Source organism: Thermobia domestica, chromosome 16 (genome assembly GCF_964235325.1).
Source record: "Thermobia domestica chromosome 16, izTheDome1.hap1.1, whole genome shotgun sequence".
NCBI lineage: Eukaryota > Metazoa > Arthropoda > Insecta > Zygentoma > Lepismatidae > Thermobia > Thermobia domestica.
This window is the reverse complement of record NC_137469.1, coordinates 9,852,621-9,874,643: the sequence shown is the minus strand read 5'-3', so window position 1 is coordinate 9,874,643 and position 22,023 is coordinate 9,852,621. Positions and strand designations below refer to the sequence as shown.

The following is a 22,023-nucleotide window of genomic DNA, read 5'->3' as shown; positions in this document are numbered from 1 at the left end:
AGTAAACCAAGTTTAGCAGAGAATACAAGTGAGTGCTATAAAATTGTTTTATTCATTGTATACCGTTTGAAAGTATAGTTAAATTACATACATCATTGAGTCGATTAATAATTATACCATCTTGAGGAGTGGAAAGTTAATATATAGAAACACTAAGATGGATTTATCAGATAGTGAAGTTAACGACATCAGGACTAATCAAAGTGAAACTGGTACATCTGAGAATTTGGCAGATATACTCAAACAAATATCTCATCAAATGAACGACTTGCAACGAAAAATAGATGGGTCTCAACAACAGTTGGACGACAAAATGAACAATTTGCAACACAGAATGGACGTATCACAACAGCAATTACAACATAAAATGGAGATGTCGCAACAGCAATTTAATGACAAGCTGAATGATTTGCAACAAAAAATTGGTACTTCTCAACAGCAATTTAATGACAAAATGAATGATTTGCAACATATAATGGAAAAACAATTTGACGACAAAATGAACCAATTCCAACACAAACTAGAAGATAATATATATCAGCGGCTGGAACAGTTACAGCAAAGAAATGACCATAAATGGGAACAGTTACAGCAGCAGCAGAACCAAATGAATGTACAAATTAATGCCAGATTTGAGAAATGCGAGCAGAAAATGGAACAGGTAGCTGAAACTTATACCGAAGTTCAAAATACCGTCGAAGTCATAGAATCGATTGTAAGCGAACATTCTAGTAGAATTAAAGGACTTCAAGAAGAGTTTCATACTTTCCAGGAAAAGTATATTTTTGCCAAGGAGATGGAGCGCGATGATGAAACTAGGAATATCAATCGACCTCCTGATAATGGGACTGAACCAATACCCCATTCTCAAGTAATTTTTGAAGATAGTGGATCATCGGTTGATAGTGAAGCGAGCACCGATTCAGGAAGAAGAACGAAGCATCCTACACGAAAGAGTAAGAACTCTCACGGTAACTGTAAGTGTTCTAAATCTTATAGTACTGATACGCCTTTGCGATTCAGTGAAATAAAATCCTTAACAAAATTCAGTGGTGTACCTGAGGATATCCCGGCTAGGGTATTTATAGAAAAGTTCGAGGATGAGTGCGAATTAATGGGAATTAAAGAGTCGCAATTCATGAAACTTCTTCCTCATGTTTTATTGCCCCCATGTTTGACCTGGTATAAAGCAATCCGGGATAACATTAATGGATATTCTGATTTTAAAGAGGCGCTATTGGCAAACTACGAAAACGACTTCATGTTGGCAAATAGGGACGCATTGCTAAGAACCAAATCATTTGACCCTAAAATACATAAAAATGTTACTGAGTTTGTAGTGGCCACATACAATGAATTAAAAGCCCTCAACCCAAACCAACCAGAGTCACGTATAATAGCTTCTGTACGTATATTATTACCATTTAGATTACAACAAATGTTGATGACCGCTCAATGCGTCAATTTTAATCATTTAATCATTTTAGTTCAAAGCTACGAAAGTCAATATCAGGCACAAAGAAATAGCAGAAATCAAGAAAAAAGTCAGGTTACCTCTAGACGTAACAATATTAATTATGCACACATTCGAAATTTAAATATTCAAAGTAAAGATAATGTTAACTCTTCAGGAAATAGTATTCATTATTTTGGTAATAGAACAAATAGTCAAAATAGTACCGGCAATTCAACTCAACCTAATTATAGATATGGTAACGGTAACAGAAGTTACCGGAATTATAATAGGAATCCTAGTAGAAATCGCAATACGAATCAGCGTACTTGGTCACAAAATAGATTCCTAGATGGACAAGTTTGCAGTAACAGAAACTCAAATTCAGGATCTTTATGTGATCGATCGGAACATACTCAAGAGTGCGGAATACAATGTACTTTACTAGATTGTACTTAGAATTTTGTTAATGTTTATGTTATTCTTTTATGTTAATTTAATATTTGTATGTTAACTGATATTTCATTTTAATCAGTTGTGATCCAATATTAAACCACGTTATCTTATAATTTGATTAACATCAATTTTGTTGATTTTTCCTATCATAATTTCATTTTATCTTGCTTCTTCTGAATTCTATATTATCTATGTCGTATTTTACCTATGTAATGAATATATGTGACACCTAATTATCAAGTGCAGGAAATATATTTTGTAACATCCTTATTTATAATGAGTTTAAATATTCAAAGAGCCTCGAGCATGTTACTTAAAAATAAAAAAAAAAACTATGCTTGGACCAAAAACAAATTTTTAATTGTTCATAATTTTTGGAATAGACCCTCCTCTACGATGTTATAAAGAATTTGAAGTATAATTAATTATAAAAGAATATTATTGATATAAAGAATAAATAAAATGGAATATAAAGATATGTATTTATATGTATTGTGAATTTCGTATATACGAGGGCTATCCAATAATTAATGTATACTTATATTTGTAAAGTTGTCAAACGGTCCAGAATTCTTTCTAGAAGTGCTAAATCACTTCAAGAAGTCCTGTCGGGAGCCATAAAGATAGAACGACAGCATGTATTATTCGACATGCATGTATTATTCTTTACCTGCACCATTTAGATATTTTAATCAAAGGTGTTATAAACTAGCCAACTATTTAATTATTTTATATAGGTTAGAAGAAGAAGTTATATATATTTTTAAGAAGTTATTATTATATAAATGTTTTTGTATCATAGAATGTTGATTGTGTAACTATAGCAACGATATAACGTATGGTAGTAAGATGGCTGTAAGCAGCCTAGTTTTAACTATACAATAAATACATACGAACAAAGCAATATTTGCAGTTTTTGTGCTAATTTAATACGTATGCAACTCACTTATTCGAACTAGGGCTCAACGATTACGTTGTATCTGTGATCAAATAAAATTTATAATAATATTTTGCTTGACTAAATCACTGAAGTTCTCACTGCATACTTTTATTTACTTTCACAGGTTATTCAAGAAAAGAAAGCAGAACGAAGATTAGGGAAAGTACCTGCTAAAGTTCACGAAGAAGATGATCTTGGTAAGTTCCAGTAGAAAGCGAAATTTTCTAAATAAATTTTCAGCTCGTGCCATATGAAACACGAAAATCAATGGTACAGATTAAGAATAGGTGGCTCTTCGTTGGAAAATTTACAGGTGAATTGTAATTCAAGCAGTGTTGTAGTTGTTTCGTCGCAATATCTGTTTGATTCGATACCACGAAATGTAAATGCTTGATTTCATCACGTAGAGGGTTCACGTCATACTGCTTTATCTGGATTGAACAATATTTATTGTACACAGTGCGGAAATTAGGGAATGGGTCTGAGATTTTGCTGCTAAGTTAGTTTTGTCAAGAAAATTTTTCATAGTGGTGAATCTTCGGAACACGTGCAATAATTTCAAGTTTGGCCCGTCGCCAATGTGGTGTATGATGTTGACGTTGACGTTGATAGATTGGTGTTGTATGGTAACATCTCATCAGCGCTTCAACAATGAAACAAAGAGAGTGAATATCAAGTTGTGAGCGCGCATGGGGAAAATTCCAACGGAAAAAATGAGATATTGAAAAAGGGAACAATTTGCTATGGCATAAAAGATTTAGTGCTGACAGGGAATCCGCGAAAGATGGTATATCTGTGCCCCAGCTTTCCCTTCATACATCCTTTATTTTTATTTAACGAACAGTGTTCTTATTCGGCAATACGAGATCAGATGTTGCCCTGAAACTTGTACTCCGGTCATTGAAAATTATATCACAAACTTTGTCAGTCATTTGAGTTCTTCTGACAGACCTGACTGCACCTTGTTTCCGGACATCTTCCACAGATGACCGTCCAGCGCTGACCTCTTTTCTCATTCAGAAACGCGGCACTGAGAAGAATGATTATTGCTAAGTCTTTTGTAATATCTGAAACATTTCCGCTGGATTTTTCCAGAAGCGCGAAACAGAATTTGATGTTCACTTTTTGTTTCATTGTTGAACCCGTTACGAGATATCATAACACCCATATCACACGTCATGGAAATCTCTTTGACGTTTCCTATGGTCACAACAAGATTCGTTACTATGAAAGATTTCCGTGTCAAAAATAAAGTAATTCACGTTTCCTAATTGACGCACTGTAAATTTTTCAAATTTATTATCATTTGAATATGAAGCTATCTTGTGTTGATTTTCAGGATTAAAAAGAAAACAAGCGTTCTTGGATGTTCTTCTGGAAGCTTCCGAGCAAGGAGCTAATATGACTGACGAGGAAATAAGAGAAGAGGTAGACACATTCATGTTTGAGGTGAGCTCAGGTTTGTCTTCTATTCTCGAGGGTCGGGTTAGAAGATCAATGTTTCTTCAAACACATAAACGTTACATACCACAACAGACAATCCATATGAACAACGGTAATTCGTACAGTTGTTTAGTTTTCAAAGTATTTAATAGAATTGCCAAATAGGTGGCGCTACTGTAAAACTGATTAAACTTTCTCACTCCTGGAATTTGTCATAATTTTAGATTTTGCAAACAAACTTTTAAAAATAATAAAACAATTAAGTTCGTATGAATATATAATTTTAAGGAGTGCAGCTTAGGAAAATCTCCTTTATATAAAGCTCTCTTCATATGTTCGCCCTGGATATAAAAAGCTCTAAGGAGTACTTGACGGATCACCGTCACTTTTGACAATTTCTCCGCCCTGTCCTTACATACGGTTTCACCTCTTGGCTATCAGCTCCTGCCTCGTACTACTACAAACTAGCAACATTTGAACGTCATGCCTTTCGCATTGCTTACCGCATTTCTCTTCCTAGTCCGACTAGATACCTATATTCCCTCATTACTTTCCCTACATTACTTTACCACCTCGAATCTCTTCGCCTCAAGTTCATCACTGTCCGATATCTGCAGCAGCAACCACTTCTACTAGCCACTATGCACTACCTTGCCAATTCATCTGCTCGCCCTCGATATTACCATCTCCCTCTAAATTTGCTGTATACATTGTACTGTTATACCTTGCCGCCAAACCATCCCGACCTAGAACTATGCAGGATCATCGATTGCATGTCCATCTCCCGCATATTTTTCCATCGCATCAAGCACAGTGATTACCCCCTGTATCTAACAGGGCCTCCCTCGTCTTCATTAGCCTAGCGTCGCTCCTAGGCAGAAGATAACCTGCATTTATTCTGCTAACATTCCTTACGTGTTGTGGTGTCATCTGCACTCATTCCATCCCTCATGATCATCTATGCAAATAAAATACTTTTAATCAAATTGTTCTGTAATATATAATGTATATATGCTATGTATTCTCCTATATGTTTTGTGTATCCTCTGTCTCACTGATGATTATGGTCGCAAAGACCATAATGACCTGACGTCTGAAGTGATTGTTTAATAAAGAAAGTTTCATAGCCCAACGCCCATAATTCCACATCCCTATAATTCCTATGCAACCCTTCCCTTAAAGAGGGTGTAGTCCTCTACAGGGTAGCTAGCCTGCAGGCTAGCATTTAAAAACAAGGCTTTTGACCAGTAATTCTCTGGATACAATAACCTCAGCACTCCAAGACCCAACTAGCCGTTTTATACCGACTACTATATCCCATGGTTTTCATCCAACGCTACCGCCCAATTATTTCCCACTTATCAGACGCTCACAAACACTCTACAGAGATTACAAACGTACATCGTCAATTTCAGCGAACAGTCCACAATTATGTTGAAGCCTATAAACTCCGTCAGTGGACAAAAGCCTGCAATACTTTAGCTGATCCGTTTTCATATGCTTACCGGTCGCAAGAAGTCCGTTGTTTATCCTCTAATAGACAATGATCAACCTCTTCAGACAGATAAAGAAAACGCAGACGCCTTCGCAACCTACCTGCAGTCTATCTTTACGCCAGCCGAAGCTTCCATTCCTCGGCATCAATTCACCAGAATTTCAACCAGACACGAGCCATACTTTGCCCAATCATCCTCTCACTGCGCCTATCACTGTAACAGATATCTGTTCCGTCACAGCTCGTAAACGTAACACTGCTCCTGGTCTGGATTCACCCACATACCGCCATGTCAAAGAAGCATCTTACGTCTTATTACACCTTCTAGCAGCTATTTTCACCTAATTCTCCGCACAGGTTATCTCCCTGCCCAGTGGAAGACTTCCAAAATACTCATGTTTGCCAAACCTCTCAATAACGTGTCATCCTCTCAATTTAAATTCCTCTAAACTTACATTTTTTTTTCAATAATCGAAACGTTACTGAAAGTAAAATCAACAATGGCACTGTTCTATTTTTTTTAATGAAGCACTGTATAGAACAAAATACGCAATAATGAAAATCTCGTTTCATAATAAGCTCATGGTTTTAATATGGATTAATCTGTTTTTAGCATAATTTTCGTTCGAGGATCATTATCGACTAGCAGACCACTAAATGTTCAACTCAGGTAAAATCATTATATTGGATGAATACAAATTATTGCACTTGGTAGTACACATGAAAATAAGAACAGTAAACTTAAACCAATATTTGGAAACGTTTAAATTTCGGTCTCCGAAAGTTGATTTCTCAGATTTTTGAAACAACGTTGTTCTGATCTCCATTGAACAAGAAACATAGAAAATCATATCCTAATAATTCATATATTTTTAAAAAAATTTATTGTCGTATGATTCTTCAATAACGTTATTTTGATTGGGTTGGTACGATTGAGATGTCCTCTTTAGAGCTGATAGGAAACCACTCTACGTAATGGGTGGATCGAGGTCATGGTACGTAATCATAAACTCCTTATGTGTTGAGAAAAACAATCTGGGGTGCCCATTTGGTAACGAGGCAGTGTGTTCTGAATAGGACCTTGTGGAAGTGCACGTTAGAGAAAGCATAATTGGTCGTGAGGTTCTTTTACGACTTCATATTGAGACTTCCGGCATATCTAACCACGAGAAATATTGACAAGGGTTTCTTATTTTCGTACCAATGACACAATATTTAAAAAATATAGCTCTCCTGTCAATGATTAACAACATAGGTTTTGATTAGGTCATATCAACATTAACACATACTTATTTTTGTTGTCTATATTTGAATGTTACTTTACGTTTTAATTATTAAGAAAATATCTTTTAATGTTACAGGGTCACGATACAACAGCTACAGGCATTTGTTGGATGCTGTTGTTAATGGGTTCACATCTCGATTGCCAGGTAGGGAGACGGCAAACGTCTTAGATCGTCATGCCTAATTCCTAATAGTACAAGCCACGCCGAATAGACGTCACTACATGTACTATTATTTTTCCACCTGATTCTAATACATGTCGCTAGTGTGCAAGCAATTTGACAAATTTAAAACTATTCACATTAATCATTAATATTTGCGTAACCATTTGTTAGTTGGTGGGTCAACTCAAGAACATGGATCCGTTAAATGTAGAGTTAAAACTTTTAATTAAACATGATTTTAACCTATGGTGTATTATGCTGGATTGAGGAGTTAAGAAGTTTACAGTGTAAATTCTTGAAGACAGTTGTTCATAGGATTGTCGGCCTAATTACATCAAGGAACACGTTGACGTTAATGTTCACTCATCAGGTAAAGACAATATTCTACTTCTTAGCTGCTTCAAAAAGAAAAACAAACCGAACTTAACACCCAAATAATTTAGTATTTATATTGTTTGCTTTTAACATATACTTTCTTGTATTTAGAACGTTTTTTGTAAGTTTAAGAAATAAACTTAAAAATGTACGTATTACCATTGGGAAATGAATAAAAAAATATATTTTAAAGAGAAATTTCAGAAATTTTGGATAATTGGTGTATTTAACCTCTTTTAGGCTCTCAGTTCAAATTAAACGTTTCCAGGATCAATAGGCGCCATCGAAATTTTACTAAATCGAAATTTTATGTTGGAATCTTTTCGTTACCAACTAAGAAACCAAATCGATCAAAACAAAAATCCGGGCTTTACACATATCTTTATATTAATCTTACGACTTACATGCCTCTATTTTCAAATTTACCTTACAACTCGTAATGGCAAGTTTGAATTTTCAAATTTGTCTTGAATTTCGCATACCTTATATCTTTAAAATTACCTTACAACTCACATAGTTTAATCTTTAAATTTATCTAATAACTCGCATAGCTTATATCTTTAAATGCATCATGCATGTTTAATTTTCAAATTTATCGTACAATTTTAATTTTAAATAATATTAGCTTTGAAATTAACTAACAACTTGCATAGCTTATATCTTTAAATTTATGATGCATGTCTTAATCTTCAAATTCGTCTTACAATTTTGCGAGTTTCACTTTACAAATTTATTTTGAACCTCGCATGGTTTTTATCTTTAAAATTACCTTACAATTTACATAGTTCAACGTTTAACTTTATCTAACAACTCGCATAGATTATGTATTTTAATTTATCATGCATGTTTTAACCTTCAAACGTGTCTTACAACTCTACAAGTTTGAGTTTACACAATTATCTTGAATTTCGCATAGCTTGTATCTTTAAATTGTCTTACAACCATTAGAGCTCAATCTTTAAATTTATCCTGAAACTCACCAAGATTAATCTTTAAATTTATCTTACAAGTCGAAAGCATTGAAGTTTTTGCATTCAATTTTAAATTGCAGGAAAAAGTTTATGAGGAGCTTCGAGAGATATTTGGAGATTCTGACCGCGCTCCCACCATGCAAGACTTGAACAATATGCAGTACTTGGAACGGTGCATCAAAGAAGCATTGAGATTGTATCCAAGTGTGCCTTTCATTGGAAGGATGTCTACAGAAGAGTTCAAGATTGGTAATTTCTATTACGCTTTTTAATTGTTCCTAAAATATTAAAAACAACGTTATTTTCTCCTTACTTTCTGAAATGAGATGATGTGTAATAATGGCGAATGGATCGTTGGCAGTATTTGAAGATAAAGTTAAATTAGAATAGTATGCCATTAGATCGTGGAATAAAAATATATTAAGATTGAGATCGGTGGCAGATCTAGCCCGGAGCCGGGGTGCCTAGCCCCCCTTCCCGTTTTTTTGAATGACAAAAATAATTGAAGCTATTATTCATATATTTTTGGAAGTTTGTAGCAAGCGTTGTCTTTTATCTTTATTGGATTTTTTTGAAACATTATATATAGGTTCAGTTGTAGTTTTTCTGTTATACAATGTGTAAAAAAAAAAAATACTTGAGGTCCACAATGTCAATGTCCAATCTAGCCATAATATCCAATGTAGCCATAATGTCCAATCTAGCCATAATGTCCAATCTAGCCATAATGCCAATGTCCAATCTAGCCATAATATCCAATGTGGCCATAATGTCCAATCTAGCCATAATGTCCAATCTAGCCATAATGCCAATGTCCAATCTAGCCATAATATCCAATGTAGCCATAATGTCCAATCTAGCCATAATGTCAATGTCCAATCTAGCCATAATGTCCAGCGGGAGAGAATTAAGTTGGGAACTTCTACAGAACAAATTAAAAACTGTAAATCAATTTGCAAACATAGGCAATCGACGAATTAGTTCTTGAATGGTTCACGATTACGTGTTGTGTCACTGTATGCTAGTAGGAAAATATAAGAAATTGAAGACAAAAACCAACAAGGATGTGTGCTTTCTCTAATTTTACACGGCAAGCACACCGAGAAAAAAAATGTAGGTGGAATACTTAAAAAAGTAGGTTGCATGCGTAATTCCTGTAGTTTTTGGACTTAACGTACAGCAGACGTATAAGTGAAAACACATATTTTATAATACTTTCTGTATACGTGTTCCATCTATACGTACTTTCCGTATGAAACAATATAAGCGGTCAGAATCTCTCATATAAATGGACGTGTATATAACATATATTTGAGGAATGTAACATAAGTATATGCATGTGATATACGGAAAACTGTATGTCAAACATCCTGCAAGGGCATGATGTAACATCTAAGGGCAGTGCCTATGTAGCATACGGATAACGTATGTTCCTTACTGATTTCAGTATTAAGCAAGAGGGTTCTGTATATTTGTACAATATACCGGTACCGCTGTCCGGAGAACGGATTTTTCTGTGCAAAAAATTAATTGTTACAATTTCTTGTCATTCCTTTAAAGGTGTTGTTTACGACATACCTATTATAGTTTGGGTTCTGGTTGCCCCCCTTCTAGATGAGCCATTGATTGAAATTATTTATTCTGCGTAACCTGTTTGTAAATGGGTAATAGTGCAACATTGCCTTTGCTTTAAAATTACAGCTAATTCAATGTCCCAGACAACGAGCCATTATGGATGAATTATACTAAACGGAATACATTCGTTGAAGTTTGTTCAGATGAAACTTCTATTTTCACGTGAATCAGAAATTTGGATTAATTGCCCAAACAGAAGACTGAATAGCATATTTAATAAATGTACAGAAGCATATACTGTATGCTATATGAAGCTCCAACACATAACCCGTTTCAAGCAATATGCTATTAATTGTATTGTAATGTATGATCGTAAGGAACCTCTTGCCCGTAACAGCGCAGACATAAGGTTAGGGAGTATATGCCGCCCAAAGCAGCTTGGAGAGAATGGTAGGGTATGATAAGTTGGTGACTGATATGTTCTGCCTCTGAAAATCCTCTTTTACAGCAAGTTTTGGAGGTGGAGCTTGTGGAAGGGTTGTAGGGGTCTTCTTTGTGACCCTTCGTTGCCTTCTCGTATTTAATCGTGTCTTCCTCGTATTTTTTCGGAGAAGCTATTCGTCGAGTGTTTGATGATCCTTGTGCAGAAGTACGTGGTATTGTTTATAAATATCAAGAGTTATTGCAGTATAGAGGGTGCATAAAAATCAGAACCCGTAAGCTAACTCCATTATAGTAGGTAAAGATATGAAAAAAGGAAAAAAAGAGAGTTTTTGGAAATAGATGAATTTCAAACTAAAATGGTGAAAATATGTGGTTTTCAATCTAAAATGGTGAGGATAGGTGGATTTCAATCTAAAATGCTGGAAATATGTGGTCTTCAATCTAAAATGTTGGAAATAGATAGTTTTAAATCTAAAATGATGGAAATAGCTGGATTTCAATCTAAAATGGTGGAATATTTTTCAATCGCACCAGTTGTTTGGATTCCACACTGGTAAGGTGCCCAATGTTAAAGAAAAAGCAACAGTGGCAGTTCAGCAGGCTGTTTCCTTGGGTCCTCAACATACCGTGAATATACCATTGTTGAAAAACTGATTTGAAATGATCTATGTTCTCTCATATAGCAACGTCCATTTTTCCCATATCATTTTTACGTATTTTTATGTTTCGTTTGAACAGTCCGCTGAACTGCAAACGTCTTTTTTTCACTTAAGATAGGACGCTTTTCTAGTGTAGAACCAAAACAGTTAGTGCAATTCGGAAAATTCTAACATTTTAGGTTGGAAAACTACCAACGAGAATCGAGACAAAACGAGGAAGTGTTTTCGAAAATTGAGGAAAACACTTCTACAAAATTTACGAGATCAGATGAGACGAGACAAGGAAACCTTACTTCTCGTCTCATGCGCGAAATACTATTGTAGAGACCTCTAGTATACATTTTTCTTTTTAAAATATCTCGCTGTCTTATGTTTTTTCCTCAACGAGGATCAATATTGAAACCCGTCTTAGGTAGGTTTCTAACACTTTTGGTTTAAAGCAAGTAAACTGAAGGAGATGGAAATATTTCTCGGAACACTAAATTCATATCAGAGACCATTTGTCGGGTTTTTTAAATATTATTTTTGCCGTCATAGACGGACGAGTACACATTGCTGTGCTTTAAGACTGCCTATTCTTAGGCTCGACGCATATTGACTAGAGAAGAGGACAGTCAAGCCGAAACATAAAACTGTGAACAAGGGATCTCGTACTTACCCGAGCATTCAGGGCTTTGTTTCTCTCTCTCTCTGCATCCTGTACTGCTTCCCTCTGACTCAGCTTGGCTCCACTGTCCTTTGGTCGATAAGCAGATTCCTGGCTCCCTACACTCATATGGTCAATAAACACCTGATTGACTGCACTATCCTCTGGTAGATAAGCAGATGCCTGGCTCCACCCTCATATGGTCAATAAACACCTGATTGACTGCACTGTCCTCTGGGCGATAAGCAGATGCCTGGCTCCACTCTCATATGGTCAATAAACACCTGATTGACTGCACTGTCCCCTGGTCGATAAGCAGATGCCTGGCTCCACTCTCATATGGTCAATAAACACCTGATTGACTGCACTGTCCTCGGGTCGATAAGCAGATGCCTGGCTCCAGTCTCATATGGTCAATAAACACCTGATTGACTGCACTGTCCCCTGGTCGATAAGCAGATGCCTGGCTCCACTCTCATATGGTTAATAAACACCTGACTGACTGCACTGTCCTCTGGTCGAAAGCAGATGCCTGGCTCTACTCTCATATGGTCAATAAACCCCTGATTGACTGCACTGTCCCCTGGTCGATAAGCAGATACCTGTCTCCAGTCTCATATGGTCAATAAACACCTGATTGACTGCACTGTCCTATGATTGATAAGTAGCTGCTTGACTCCAATATCCTATGGTCGGTAAGTACCTGTTTGACTCCACTGTTCTCTGGTCGATAAGGAACTGTTTGGCTCGACCCCCTATAATCAATAAGCAGCTGCTTGGCTCCAGTGTCCTACGGTCGATAAGCAGCTAACCTTATGTATAGCTTACAAGTTAGTTTGGAAATCCAAGAATGAACTATTAGGGAAACAACACTGAGAAAAATCCGTTATCCGGACAGCAGTATATTGTATACATATACGGAATCCTCTTACTTACTACATAAATCAGTAAGAAGCATACATTATCCATATGCTGCATACGCACTGCCCTTAGATGTTACAGCATGTCGTTGCAGGATGTCTGTCATCTAACAATCTTCCGTATATTCCTTACACACACACATACACACACACATACACACACACACACACACACATATATATATATATATATATATATATATGTAACCTTCGTCAGCTATATGTTATATACATCCATTTGCGTGTGAGATCATGACCGCCTGTATTGTTTCATACGGAAAGCACGTATAGATGGAACACTTATACGGAAAGTATTATATAAATAAAAAAATGAAATCTTTGAGTTTTACGTCCCACGGTTATGCCGGTTAGGCTAAAGGAGACGATGATGATGAGTAATGAATGAAATGGTGGAATGAAGAAAGTGGGAGGAAACGGGAGAACCCCGAGAAAACCCACGCACACGGTGTTTGTCCAACACAAAGTTCACTTGGCGGGGTATTATATAAATAAAACATGCCTTTTCAGTTATACGTTTGTTTTACGTTAAGTCGAAAAACTACAGGATTTACACTTGTAACATACGTTTTTACGTACGCCACATACATTTTTCTCATTTAAGGAACATTATCAAAGTAATTTCTTTTAAAAGAGGTCCCTTCTTACCCTGATAGTGTTCTCTAATATTAATACAGAATGATTCATCTTTTCACAGGCAACTACACGATTCCTGTTAACACCCAGTTGGCAGTGCACATCTACCATGCTCATCGTAATCCGGAATCTTTTCCAAATCCTCATCAATTTAATCCGGATAACTTCTTGCCCGAAAGAGTTCTGGGACGCCATCCTTACGCCTATATTCCGTTCAGTGCTGGACCTAGGAATTGCATAGGTATGTGTTAGAGTATAAGACTTCAACGTTTATCTGTAATAGCTCTTAGCTGCAAATGTTGTTATTAACTAGTTGTCATAATGGAATCTTCAATATGATTTTCCACTTGTATTGATAATCCAAAGGAGTTTCGGCAATGCTGATGCACAAATATCTGTGCTCCCTCGACATACACTGCAATTAATACTACTTGTTCCTTGTGACACCTCGCTACTCGCACTTTGTGCTCAATGCTGCGTTGCCAGCTTTTGCGTCGGGTATTGAAACCAGTGATGTGCCGTAAACTATAATTTTACGTCTACGCGATTGTCTACTGTAATCTATACGTAATCTACATTACACCTTTTCCCGTGTAGACTATGTAGACAACCACTATCAAATGTAAGGAAGAATTTCGTTGCTCGTTTGTTCATATTTCCTCATTCAGTTGTTTTGCTTCGGTGCAGCGAAAGATTAGGGAAACGACTAATATATAAAAAGTAGAGGGAATTATCTAATCTGTATGTTTACTCTGCTCTGCACATACCACTTCCTTAGATTTTCCACTTCGAGCACTGCTTTTATAATGAAATTTACAAAACTAATTCTCACCTATGGGCTTTCAGTCTTGAATCTGCTGTATTTGCCAATTTTTTCTTGCATATTTTACGAAATGCATAATATTTTTCATTTTCCTTCATCAAGACGAAACTAAGTATTGGAAAGTTACTATTCGCTGGTCTAGGCATTTTATTTTGTACGCAATTTCGCAAGGTAACGACAAAAGTAAGCTCCTTTATTGTCCACGACGCCATATTAAATTACGTGTTGTTGACATATTCTACATAGTCTACGTTGTTTACATTGTCTACGCATAGTTGACACGTAAACGTAAACTATCGTTTTTTACGCGTAGACGCACATCTCTGATTGAAACTACACGAGTACAGCAAGTGAATTGTTACTTGTTCCATATTAACATTTACTAAATGTAGAATGCTAAATGACACAAAAGAGAACTAAAAGAAATGCTCTTAGTAACCAGCATTCGACTAAAACAATGTTAATTTGTTTATATTCAAACTGGCAACGTGCGGAGAGGGTGAAATGTTTACCACTGCAGAGCGAGAGAAATGAACCACTATAATTGGCTTACGTGCTGTTGCCATAGAAACAGTCCTTGATGCCAGATTGTTATGACCACGTGCAGGAAGAAAAAAAACAGAAGAAAGCAACTGTCACAAGGGACAAGTTATATCAATTCAATTATAAGTGCAGATTCACTTGTTTTGTTCTTTTTTTCTTTTTTAACTGAATGTTTTATTCTCTCTAACCAAATCTCAATATAAATGTAGAATCTTGGGCTTTCATTTTCAAATACACATACATCAGTATGAAACCTAGGGCCCGGATTTTTATGTACATAAAAACTGTAACATATTTATTTTTTATGTTGTAAAAAATGAAAAACGCTAAAAATTTAAAAAAAAAATATTTAACAAAAGATAACAAGGAAAGTATGAGAAAACACCCAACATAAGAAAAATAAATGCTGGTACTCACCAATAACTCCTATTCATCAGATGTCGAAATTCCATGGGCATTGCAGTGAATAACTAACGTATTTTCCAAATTGTCCATCGTAAAGCCTGCCTATTGTCGCGGAATAATACCTTATATTGAGAAAAGGAACGTTCTACATCACACGATATTAACCTTGGGTATCTGACAAGAGATATATCACGAATATTCACACCATCAATTTCACTGGTGTTTTGCCCTCCAATACTTCGATATTTTACATAGGATTTTATAGTCAGTGTTTTCATCAAACAAATTCTTAAATTTTTTCTCACGACTTCATCTTTCGAAGTAGAAAGAACATTCAGCTTTCTTTCAATGCACTGTATTCCCTGTACTTCTTTAATCGAAGTACTCAATAAATCTTCCGTAGTTTCTAGTTTCTTTATAGAGTGAGTCAAGAAATCGAAATTGGCAAATATGGAAACCAAGTCCCTGTCACTTACTAAATTTTGAACAATTTCAATGGATGAAGTATCGTCTGGATTTAGTTTAGTTACTACAGATACAAATTATTCAAAATTCTCTACATAACATAATACTGTATTATGGCAGGTACCCCACCACATGATTGCGGGTGTTAGAGGAAGTGAAAGATCGGGATTTGTTTCTTTGAAAAGTTCAATTCCAGTTAGCAATTTTACGATTTTTTTTTTCTCATTTGCCACTAACTTGTTCATTTTAGAACAAAGCGCTCCTTCAGAAGCTCTTTGTTTAGCACAAGTTACACCAGCGTTGATATGTAAAATTTATGACGACGCTGTTTCTGCAGGTGGAAAATTGCTTATAAATACGATGGATGAATGTATGTAGCCTACGCTTTTCCCGAAGTTAATTTCTTTTTAGAAAAAGTTTAAAAACAATTCGTTGTGAAATGTAGAATAAAATAACGGAAAATTATTTAAAATATGTATTTATTACAAAAATGTCCAAAATATTAATTTACATAACTTTTTCAAAAAATGTGTCTTTTTATGTGAAATAAAATTTGTAATTTACACTTGCAGACTCTTAATTCGGATAATAAACTTCATTTTGGGCTTGTATGTGTTAAGAAAAAAGTATGTTTTTACATATAAATCCGGGCCTTAATGAAACCATAGAGGTTACACACATAATAACACAAGATAATACATTATAACAAGTTAATGCTGTCATTCCCCTCTTATTATTAACGTATTGTAATATAAATTTAAATAAACATTTTTTAAAAAATATACAATCTAAAATCCTTAATATGCAAGTTAAAAGCAAGAAATTTAATCAAAAATTTAAATATTGATATGCGTATTAGTTATCTAAAATGTGCGTGTTACAATAGGCAGATCCAGAGAGGCGAAGAAATGATCGCTTCCTCAGCGGCACATGCACCAATGCAGCAAAAGCCCAGTCAGAACGAAAGCTGGAGAACTTTTTTTTGTTCCCCCCCTGGAGTTTGTCTAGGAACCCCCTCTGCTAGTTGTTTCCCCTAATTTTTAGGCTCCACTGCAAATTGCCTACACGCTAGGAACATCTCTTGGGTATTTGACGTCGTCTTCCTTTCAATTATCAGGATTATTATTATTCTTATTCTTCTTCTTCTTCTTCTTCTTCTTCTTATTATTATTATTATTATTATTATTATTATTATTATTATTATTATTATTATTGAGCAAAATTAAGCAAACTTTACCATTTTAATACTTGATACTTACTCGTTACTTTTTGAATAATGTTATGAAGATAATGGAGTAAACCAGTGACAGAACAGCGTTCCCCCAGCGTCAGAACCAGTAAACAGCGTTCCCCATGCTTTTCTTTCTAATCATACATAAATATATATTTTTTGAAAATAATATTCTTGAAAACACAATAATCTTGTTTTTTTTTCCTAATTAGTTCTATTTGTTTCGTATTATTTGTTGATTTTCTAAAAGAAAAAAGATATTTTTAAAAATATTTTAGATTTTAGATTTAATATGATTTGTTTTATATTTTTTTTGTTCAATTTTTATAGATTTTTTTAAAGTTTTATTTCATTGTATTTTCCAAGTTTGTTACGAACTTATGAATGTTAATCTTTGTGTGTACTAGATAATAACGTTTTACTCAAAAGGAAATCTGATTGCGTAAGAAAAGAATAACATCGATTTCCAAAATAAACCAGAGACCTAACTTTAACATAGTGTAATTTTGATATATATACATATATACATATATATATATATATATATATATATATATATATATATATATATATATATAAGTAACAATGGAATATTGTGTTGTCACCCGAATTATATCGCTATCTAAAATGTCATTTTAATATGACATCGAGAAATGAATTAAGGTTTGAAAATTTGTAGAAGCGGTTGAACTATTGGCAGAAAAGCATGCAAAAATGTTCATCCAAAAGTGTCGAATCTGTTTTTTTCTTTTTTCTTTTTTTTAAATAAAATTAACAAGATACAATCAGAAACTAAAATTACATGGCCGATATTTCTGGAGTTTCGTCTGATACAGTGCAGTAATTTTAACGCATGGAGTTGGCAACTGTGGAGAGTTTCAGTCAGTGGTCTCGCGAAGAAATCCGCTCAGTTATTTGATTTCTGTGCGTGAAACATTTAACCGAGGCTGAAATTCACCGGCAGCTGGTACACTGTAATGTCTTGTCAGCATGTCGCAGAATAGTCTCCAAAGTCTGGGCATACAGTCCAGGGGACCAGCACACTGTGTAACGGTATTGTGTAATTTTTTATATAATAACTTGTATTTACGGGCAAAATATACTTTTAAAATATGCACAAGCTGTTCAAAAGGAAGAAGAAGAAAATATAAAGAGAAATAGATATATATTTTTTTCTGTTATTATGATTAATGTTTTGTTGTGATAGTGATATGACATGTTTTGTAAGTCGTCATAGCAACGGAAACCATATAATATATAGAGAGAATCCATCTTGTGAAAACTACATGTACAATATTTAAAGTGTGCAAATGTTGAACTTATTACGTACTACAATAAAATAGGTAATATCGAAATGAAGTGTTTAGATGAATTTTGATAAAACGGTAATCTAGATTATATAAATATACGGATTGTGAGCTGTGACGACATATAAAATATGCAAAACAAGCATTAAGCTCATTACAAAGTAGTGTTTTCCGTAGGAATACACATTTAGTGGTCGTTATAACTGTTGAAGCAGTTTCGCTGGCATATCATCAACCACCCTTCCTACAGCCCGGACTTCGCTCCAAGCAACTTTCACCTGTTCTCGCACTTGAAGGAGCACTTAGGAGGTCGTCACTTCGCTTTAGACGAAGAGGTGAAACACTTCGTGACAACGCGGCTGAACATGCAAGAACAGGAATTTCACTCGGAAGGAATCTTAAAAACTTATCCCACCCTGCGATACGAGACTCAACCAATATGGAAATTATGTTGAAAATTAAGATAATGTATGTACTACCTCTTGATCGTATTAGTTGTATGAAATAATATATACATGTTTGACTGCAGGCTTTGTAGCTTTACTCTCTGATCAGGGACGTACGGAGGGGGAGTACACGGGGGTCCGGACCCCCCCCCCGAAATTTCGACTTTTTAAAAATTTAGCCTAATTTTAGGGGCAATTTTAGCAATTTTAATATAAAATAGCTTCATATTTAGTTTGGACCCCCCCCGAAATAAATTCCTGGGTACGCTACTGTCTCTGATTACTCCTCGCATATATATAACATTTCTTGAATGTGCTTCAAAAGAAATTATGAGTTTGATGTACTGGGATATTCTCATACAATTAATCAGCTTGTATCTTTATCTATTCAGGTCAAAAATTTGCGATGTTGGAGGAGAAGGTTTTGATGTCCACTGTCCTACGAAAGTTTAAGGTTTTCCCAGTTGATAAAGTGGAAGATCTAACTCTAATGGGTGAGATGATATTGAAACCAATAGAAGGATTCAAGCTTCGACTGGAGGCCAGATAAAAATAAAATTTATTTTGGATCATCATTTTGCAGCGACAGAATTGTTTGTTAACTTAGCAGAATAACTATTTTAAGTTTTACCGTCTGAAAAAAAAAATGTATCCGGTAGAATCAACAAAGCCCAGCCAATGAAGATGTTTTCTTATACGCGAGAAGCTGATAAAGAAAAAACTCGCAGAAGAAGAAACCGGTAGTCGAACATAAGTTTGTAATTTGTGATGAGAATTTTTTTCATTACGCTTTGGTACTCATTACATTTGGATAATTGAAATGAATTAACATTTTTCCATGTTTAACAAATGTCTGTCTTTGATTGAAATAAAGCTGTTAAACTGTTTGTACTATTATGCGAATATTAATTATTCATAATTATCTCCTCACTTGGTTTCTTCTGTCAAAAACGAAATTTTTGGTTTCCGAGCTATTATTACCTGTTTCCCGTAAAAGCTTTCGGATCATTGACACAAAACTGATTTAATCCCCCCGCAACAACAAACAACCCACTTACGTATTGTGTTATTGCTAAAGCTGATAAAAAACACTGATTTGCCCCCCGATCAGTGTATCTTCCAGACACGTTTTTTTGGAGGGACACTGCCCCTCCGGAGCTCCGAGAGTGCCCCCCCGGAGGACACCAAATAATATTTTTATACTATAATAATAAATAGAATAGTACCAGCAGTGCCCCCCGGAATACTAAGTGCCCCCGCGGAACAGTTCTTCTGAAAAAACGACTGCCCCCGATCGTTTTCGACCTAGTATCATATTAGCCAATGAGAGATCAGCAAAAAGAAATGACACTAAATTCACCAAGAATAGGTCAAAAACTGTCTATTTTCCAAAACTTAATAAAAATACAAAACAAAAATCATAAGGGAATATATAGGTTAATACAGCACTCAAATCTACATATAGTTACGGCTCGTGTCCTATATTGGAAATAATGAAATTGAAACTATGTAGTTTCCAAGTTGTAATTAAATTACGGCAGAGGTCTGCACGGGGTCGGGCCTACAAGACATATATCACTTCGGCCCCAGGCCGGGCTCGGGCCCTAAATTTTTAAAAATATAACCATATTTTTGGAGCATTTTCAGGCCTAACTTTCTAACTATACTGTACAACGATATATATATATATATATTGCACTGTTCTTTCTGGTGATCTTTTAAAGCGCGACTGCAAAATTAAACCCCTTATTGCTGTAAATAAAAATACAATTTTGCTTTAATTATTAAGTTTCTGTAATTCGGGTTCATTTGATTATAACACGAGCTCAGGCCGGGCTCAGGCCTAAATGCTAAAATATATTTTGGACTCGGCTCGGTTGTAAATTCACGAGCCCGGCCCGGGCTAAAAATTCTGACCTCGTGCAGACCTTTGAATTACGGTAATCAGTTAGGAAATGAAAAAAAAAAAAACTAACACGCGGCAAACCTGCATTATTTGAGAATTCAGTTAGATATTGATATGTCGTTATTCATACGACTTCGAGTTTTCCAAAATAATCAGTTTTATTTTTTAAAAAAAACGTTAATAATTTTAATTTTTACAATATATTTTAATATTTCATAGAAACCATGATTTAGTTTGAATAAAAATAAGATTTTTTTTCATAACATCTCGTAATTTTTCCAAACGAAAATTTGATCCCTTCAGTCCATAGGTGCACAAATGTGCACCTCTGTTTTTTTTTTTTTTTTTTTTTTTTCTATTCTGAGACTTGCATCATGGTAGAAACTGCTTTGCAACGTTTGTGTACCTCCCACCTGTGTTTATTACTAATCTCGTTCATTAGACGGCATCAACAATCATCATATTTCAAGCAATAGTTACAAAAGAAAAAATGTGGACCGGTTAGTGGCAGGACTCAAGAGGTTAAGAAAAAACAACGTAATTACGAGTCAAGAACGGGATGTTTTTTTTTTTTTTTTTTTTCAGAAACAGAAATTTTGCGTTTAGTACACATTTTCGACTTGGGATGTCGGAAGATTTACTGAAAAATGGAGCAGTGATGCTCACCATAAATTAAAAAAAATCACAAGAGTTTTAAATATACAGATTATCTGCACGCTAGTGACATATTTCATGAATAAATCCAGGCGCGGATCCAAGGGGAGGGCTATAGGGGCTCTAGCCCCCCTCCTAGACGCTCAGGTATACACTGGATAAAATGGGCTTCAATCATACTTTACACTGGATAAAACGGCCAAGTATGGTTTAGCCCCTCCCTTGATCATATCCTGGATCCGCCACTGAATAAATTTGCTCCTACTTGTATGTTAGGCATAGTACTTTCACATCAAAAATTGTTAGAAGTAAATCGATGTAATATACTGAGAGAAAAAAACTAGGTGGTGTACGTAAAAACGTAAATTACATACGTAAATCCTGTAGTTTTTGGATTTCATGTACAACCCTATGTAAGATCCTGAAGCAAACGTATAAATGAAAACGAAAGCTTTATAATAGTTTCCATATAAGAATTTCGAATAAACTTATTTTCCGTACGAAAGAAAGAAGTGTATATAGACAGTCAAAGAAGGACGTATATAACATATAGTTGGCGTATGTAATATACATGTATACGTATGCAATATGTGGAAGACTGTTAGATGTCAGACATCCTGCAGCGACATGATGTAATATCTAAGCGGAAAAAAGAGCAGTACGTATGTAGCATATGGATAACGTATGCACCGTACAGATTTACGTACTAAACATATGGATTCCGTATATTTGTACTATATACCGCTGTCCAGATAACGGTTTGT

General features: G+C 35.1%; 1 protein-coding gene across 1 annotated transcript in view; it reads left to right on the top strand.

Moving 5' to 3' along the window:
* Positions 1-19,596, top strand: part of LOC145672407 (uncharacterized) — a 90,725-nt gene extending 71,129 nt beyond the window's left edge. The window contains exons 20-25 of the mRNA XM_081741559.1: positions 2,974-3,046; positions 4,189-4,298; positions 7,149-7,217; positions 8,662-8,830; positions 13,541-13,720; positions 19,092-19,596. Of these exons, the coding sequence (XP_081597685.1) occupies positions 2,974-3,046; positions 4,189-4,298; positions 7,149-7,217; positions 8,662-8,830; positions 13,541-13,720; positions 19,092-19,249 (759 nt within the window). The 3' untranslated portion in view covers positions 19,250-19,596. The remainder of the gene's footprint in view (positions 1-2,973; positions 3,047-4,188; positions 4,299-7,148; positions 7,218-8,661; positions 8,831-13,540; positions 13,721-19,091) is intronic.
* The last annotated feature ends 2,427 nt before the right edge of the window (positions 19,597-22,023 follow it).